The sequence below is a fragment of the Merops nubicus genome, unplaced genomic scaffold (assembly GCF_000691845.1).
Source record: "Merops nubicus isolate BGI_N331 unplaced genomic scaffold, ASM69184v1 scaffold2995, whole genome shotgun sequence".
Lineage (NCBI taxonomy): Eukaryota > Metazoa > Chordata > Aves > Coraciiformes > Meropidae > Merops > Merops nubicus.
The window spans coordinates 14,029-19,302 of record NW_008608791.1 but is presented as its reverse complement, the minus strand read 5'-3'; the positions used below and the strand labels follow the sequence as shown (position 1 = coordinate 19,302).

The 5,274-nt window shown below is 43.4% G+C and overlaps 1 protein-coding gene across 1 annotated transcript; it reads left to right on the top strand.

Moving 5' to 3' along the window:
• The first annotated feature begins 779 nt into the window (after positions 1-779).
• On the top strand, positions 780-4,661 carry VGLL1 (vestigial-like family member 1). Its single transcript, XM_008940353.1, has 4 exons — positions 780-990; positions 1,556-1,975; positions 4,052-4,111; positions 4,621-4,661. Exons 1-4 carry the CDS (start codon positions 780-782, stop codon positions 4,659-4,661), a joined length of 732 nt encoding a protein of 243 aa, XP_008938601.1.
• The last annotated feature ends 613 nt before the right edge of the window (positions 4,662-5,274 follow it).

The window sequence follows — 5,274 nt, the reverse complement described above, 5'->3', positions numbered from 1 at the left end:
TACTTTTCCTCCTTTTTATTTTTCAACTCTGTCAATGTGGTTTTTTTGAACAACGCAAAAACCAAAATTAGAGCGTTCTGGTAAGTTCACCCTGAACTTCATCCAGGGTTGATGCCACCTCTGAATTATTTGTCCAAGTGCTTTGATTCCTTCAGCACACTTCCATCCTTAGGGCATGTTTGCACAGTACTAGGTGCTAAGCCCAGAGCTGTGAAGATGGATGAAGGCAGAGTGAGAAATGACAGCTGGTAAATCGGTGTGCCCATTTTCTTTTTCACAGAGCCAAAGCTAGGGCACTGACAGTAACTCATGCAAGGCTGGTGTCATCAGGGCCTCTGCATCTCTGTGAGCCATTCACTGCTTTGAAGATGCAATACCCCTTGCTAATGTGGTGTATTGTACAGTGGTATCAAACTTCGAGTTCACAGCAAAAAATACTGCTGTGAATGTGTTAAAGACAAACAGGACTCAACTGATCTGATTGGGAGAAGTGGGATCCCATCATAATTCTGAAAAACGTAATGTACCTTTGTTGAAAGAAGTCTCTTTTGGTATTATACTTAAGGTATTCCATATTAGAAGTATATATTAAGGAAATGTGTAAAGAAAAGGTGTGTGGAAGAAGCAGAAACCCAGGTAAAGAATCTAATTTACTAGTAACAGTTCTGGTCCTACCAGTTTCTGAAGGAAGATGGGCTTATCACTGACTGTGCACTTCAAGTTAAGTAGTATCTCTGACTGGTTTGGTTTTTTTTGGCAGGGGCTGTTGGTTATTGAAAATGGAAGAAACAAGGAATCTCTCTCCAAAGCCGTGTAAAAGCAAAGAACCCGTTAAAACAGAGTGGGGGTCTCAGAGTGTTGTATTTACCTATTTCCAAGGGGATATTAACAGTGTGGTAGATGAACATTTTTCTAGAGCTCTAAGCAATGCTAAGAACCCACAAGACCTGAGCACAAAGCACAAGGGCGAGACCGTTGTCCTGAAGAATGGTGAGCCACTTTCTATGCATAAGTGTCATGTCAGACAGGTGTGACAAGCTTTCACTAAGGAACTGGAGATGCAGCCTGCTTAAACTTGGAATTGTGTGCTAACAGCAAGAAAATAATGAAAAGCCCTGGTTTATGTAGCTGAGACTTCCTAGGTAAATCCCTGTGCTTGCTGGGATGCCTCCCAAGCTCTCCCTGGGTCTGTCAGTTGGTCCAGGTCCCCATTTTCTGGCCAAGAGCCTCCATCGCTGTCAGATGCATTAAGTGTATTTTGACTGAATTTGTTGTCTTTGCAAAAATATATTTATCTAAGCTTGCAATTGTTAAGATCCTGCCTATGCTAGTGGCCTGTAAGAAATCACATGTAATATTTATGTGAAAGTATCATTGGTGGTGGCTTAGTATGAATTTGTTGTTTATTTTTAAGATAAGCAGCACTAAAGTGAAGATCCATTTCTTTAAAATGAGTATACAGTCTGGTAGTGTTCCCTTAGAAGCCCATTGGAATTTGCCTTGGAAAACAGTTAAGAATTGATGAGACTTCAGAGGTTTTCTTTCTCTTTTTAAGTAGATAGCATGTCTCCCCGTCACTGGACTTTCTCTTCGCATTGCTCCAAACCGTATCCATCATCTTCTGCTACAAGCATGTCAGATCTTGGTCTGAATTTTTCTGCTGCTGGTATGGCAGGTCAATACCAGCCGTCAGCTCTGCGGAGTCATCCAGCTCCACCTGCAGATGTATGGCCCTTCCCCTCCACTGGGACTTCCAGCCTTACCAGTCCGGTGTACCACCATGCCTTGCCTGACCCACACGTGGTAGATGGACCAATCTCTGACAGGAAATATGGTTCTCTTCTTGGTCTTCTGCAACAGGAAAGGTGCTTAACATCCATGCAAGAATGCACCATGAAGCAACACTCGAGTTCTGCTTGTATGACTGGACCTGCTAGGTTACAAAATATAAGTCAAAGTTCAGCTCCTGGGGGAGGTAAGGAAATACTATCACTTCATTCCTTGGTGGCATCCTGTGCAAAGAGACAAAACAGTCTGTTTCTGTGGTTCTCAAACTGGAGCCATCTTCAGCCTGGCTCATGGAGATTCTTTTCAATAGGTAACTCATGCTGTGGACCGTGGTAATTGGGATTGCTTAGGTATGGCTTAATTAAAAATATGCATTGCCCACCTTCACAATATTTTATCTTCTGGCTGATATTAGGGAGATATTTTAAGTTAATATAAACATTAACCAGAGTGCTATCAGGACCTCTACCTTACAGAGAGCAGATATGGTACGTACCAGATGTTTCCATATTATGCCCCAAAAGGGGTAACCAGGTAAGAGCCCTGAGCAACCTATGTTGCTGTGTAGGGTGTTTGTGATATTCTGAATCCAGGATGTGAAACTGCAGCCCTTACCAGAAAGCCCATGGATTCCTCTCCCTCCCTCCCTGGTCTCTGTAGCTGGAAGAACTAGGGTAAAGGGGCTGGTGGGCCAGCCTTGCCTTGCCTCCCAGCTAATTGCTGCCTTCCATGAAGCCCTGCTGCCCTGTGTGCCAAAGGCTGTGATTGCTATCTGCAGCAGATTTCCCAGAGCTTAGCTCCGAGTTCGTGTAGAAGCATTGATGTTGTTTATTCATTATTGACAGTTGGTAGGAATCCCAATCCTAGGTACTACCACCACACAGAAAGATGCCTGGTGACTGAATCCCCTGTCCTGGGAGCTTACATCCACACAGCAGCTAAGTCTGCTGGATAAATTACTCCCCTGTGAGTAATTTCTGCCTCTGAGAAGCTCTCTGAGATCAAGGTTCCTGGCCGGAGCCCTGGTGCCCGGTTCGGGTACGCCTGCATTGCTGTTCCTGGGTGTTACCCAGATAGTCTGCTTGGCTCTGGTCTCCAAGAAAAAGGGTTGTGAAACTGTCCAGGGAGTCTGCTGGAAAAATACAGCGCGTCCTACCTTGTGCTTCTAGATAACAAGGACCAGGCGTGTGCAGAAGCGATCCGGAGTCTTCGGCTTTGAGAAACAGCCAGCTGTGAAATACCTTGTGCTTACCCAGCTTCTAATCTGCACTGACAGGAATTTGGCAGCACATGGGCTAAACCTGCTGTTTGTATCTATAGGCAGTCGTAGCCACAGTTCCTCTTTTGAGGCTACACCAAGGCTCTGTTGGTACAATGACCCCAGCTGTAGGTGTGTTGCTGACTTAACTCCTGCGAGAGCGTCTAATGCCCGTCTGTGTGTGCATGGAAGAGGGAGTGTGTACATCTTCTGCTCTTGGTACATGGTCAGACAGATTTAGCTGAGATTGTGTCTGTTGCACAGGCACCCTAGACTTTCTGCAGCTAGTAGATGACAGTCCAATTGCTTTAAAGACTCTGTCTAGACTTCTAGGGTTTAATTTAAGAAGAAGGTTAGGTGCCCTTGTTCCCAAAGGGTGCAATGTGAGCGTGCCAGGGCTTGGGAGCCAAGGAACTGTCTCCTCCAAAACAGGAGATGTTTCATGAAACTAGTCTTGGGCATGAAAAAGGGAAGCAGTGCTAACAAAATTGGACTTTTGTTCAAAATGTCAGAAAGTTTGTGAGTAGGGGAAAAAATTGAAAAGGAAATTAAACAGGTTGGTGTTCCTCAACCATCAGCAATTCAAGCTTTTTCTTTCAGGATGTTTACAGGGCTTTTCTGAATGTTCAGAAGCCCTGGAGTACCACATGTGTAACGCTGTACATGTGCTTACCAAGCAACCCAAAAAGAACAGAAGAAATGGCTGGTCCATGCTCACAGGGAGTCCTTGGCAAGTCTTTAGGATGTGTGCATCTAGGCTGGCTGTGGGAGTCCCTGTTTCTTGGCTCTGTTAGATATACTTTGCGCTGTGTCATGTATAAGAACAGCTGATATTTATATTTATGGGAGTATATATTGCAGTGCCAGACAGCACAGAACTCCCCAGCACCTGTGCTATAGGCTAGGCTGCAAAAGCACAAGGTTTCTTTAGGAACTGCTGCCTACTTTTAGCTCTGTGTTGAATCTCTGCTCATCTTTAGTAATTTTATTTTTTTTTTTTTTCAGAGGGGAAAGCAAGCTCTTACCAAGGCCCAGAGAATCCCAGTGTAAGCCATGCCACTGCAGGTGAGTAAAGAAATCAGCAGGTTTGGAACAGATTAATACTCACCACTGAAGGAGATCTGCCTTGCTTACACACGCAGAATTAAAGATGCTTCCTTGATTGCCTCCAGACCGTTTCAAAAGCTTGCCCTCCTGTCCAGGTTTCAGATCCCCAGAAGATACAACACCCCTTGCTTTGAATCTCCAGCACCAGGTTTCAGGCTGAGGTCCCTGTTGGCCCTGTGTGTTAACACTACTGCAGTTCTCAACAGCAAACCCACCACACTACTAGGAGAATTGTTCTAAGACATTATTCCCCAAATATTCAAGCTTCCATATTTTCATTAGTCTCTTGTGTCATGCCCTGATGTTAGTTCTTTGATGTGCAATATTTTGGGATACTTTGGATGGGTCATTCTGGTTATTCTAGTAAGGGCCCTCTTGCATCAGACCCAAAGGTGCAATTCTGTTTGCACAACATCTCCTCCATGGACTATGCTGTTTGACTGTCCTGCTCCTGATGTGTCTTTCAGGTATTCAGATTCAGGACAGAAGACGAGATTTGTACTTTTAGCAACTGGATGTGTCTACTTTATTCTGAAAGAGGAAGTTCTTGCTGTGAACTTCTATTATTTGCAACTGTGAATCAGGAAGACATGAACTGCAGCTATTCTGTGCTTTTTCTATCAGCTGGAAGAATACATGTGCTATTTACCTTTTGGAGAATGAAAAATCATCTTTTTCTATTCAGTAAATAATTTCTAATAGCTGTGGTATTAAACCTGACAGTATGTTTCTTGTGCAGAAGTATTGTCTACTTAAGGCTTGTCACATAGCCCTCTTGAAAGGACTCCTAGCACTTTTTAATATTTCTGTTTATTTATTTACCATCTCCTCATATGAAGCACAATTGTTATCAATGTAGTTGATAACTGATAAGTACAGGGATGCAAACAGCATAAATTCAGTGCTGCAGCTTCTTAGCTTGATTTAGTATCTCTATATTTTTTAAAACAGTTTTAAAACATGGACAAGAGACTTCAACACAACCACAGGTCAGCAAAGCACATTATCGTGCTCATGTTTTGAAAGTACAGTGGTTTGTAACTATACCTGCAATTCTTGTCTACAGAGACATTTTTTAGAAACTGTGTAATATGCATATGCCTGAAGGCTCTATTCTTCCC

Bases quoted from the DNA above. Each gene is read 5' to 3' on its own strand.
- VGLL1 (XM_008940353.1), top strand. From the start codon at position 780: ATGGAAGAAACAAGGAATCTCTCTCCAAAGCCGTGTAAAAGCAAAGAA. The intron at 991-1,555 runs GTGAGCCACTTT...TCTCTTTTTAAG, and splicing joins GACCGTTGTCCTGAAGAATG to TAGATAGCATGTCTCCCCGT. The intron at 4,112-4,620 runs GTGAGTAAAGAA...TGTGTCTTTCAG, and splicing joins TGTAAGCCATGCCACTGCAG to GTATTCAGATTCAGGACAGA.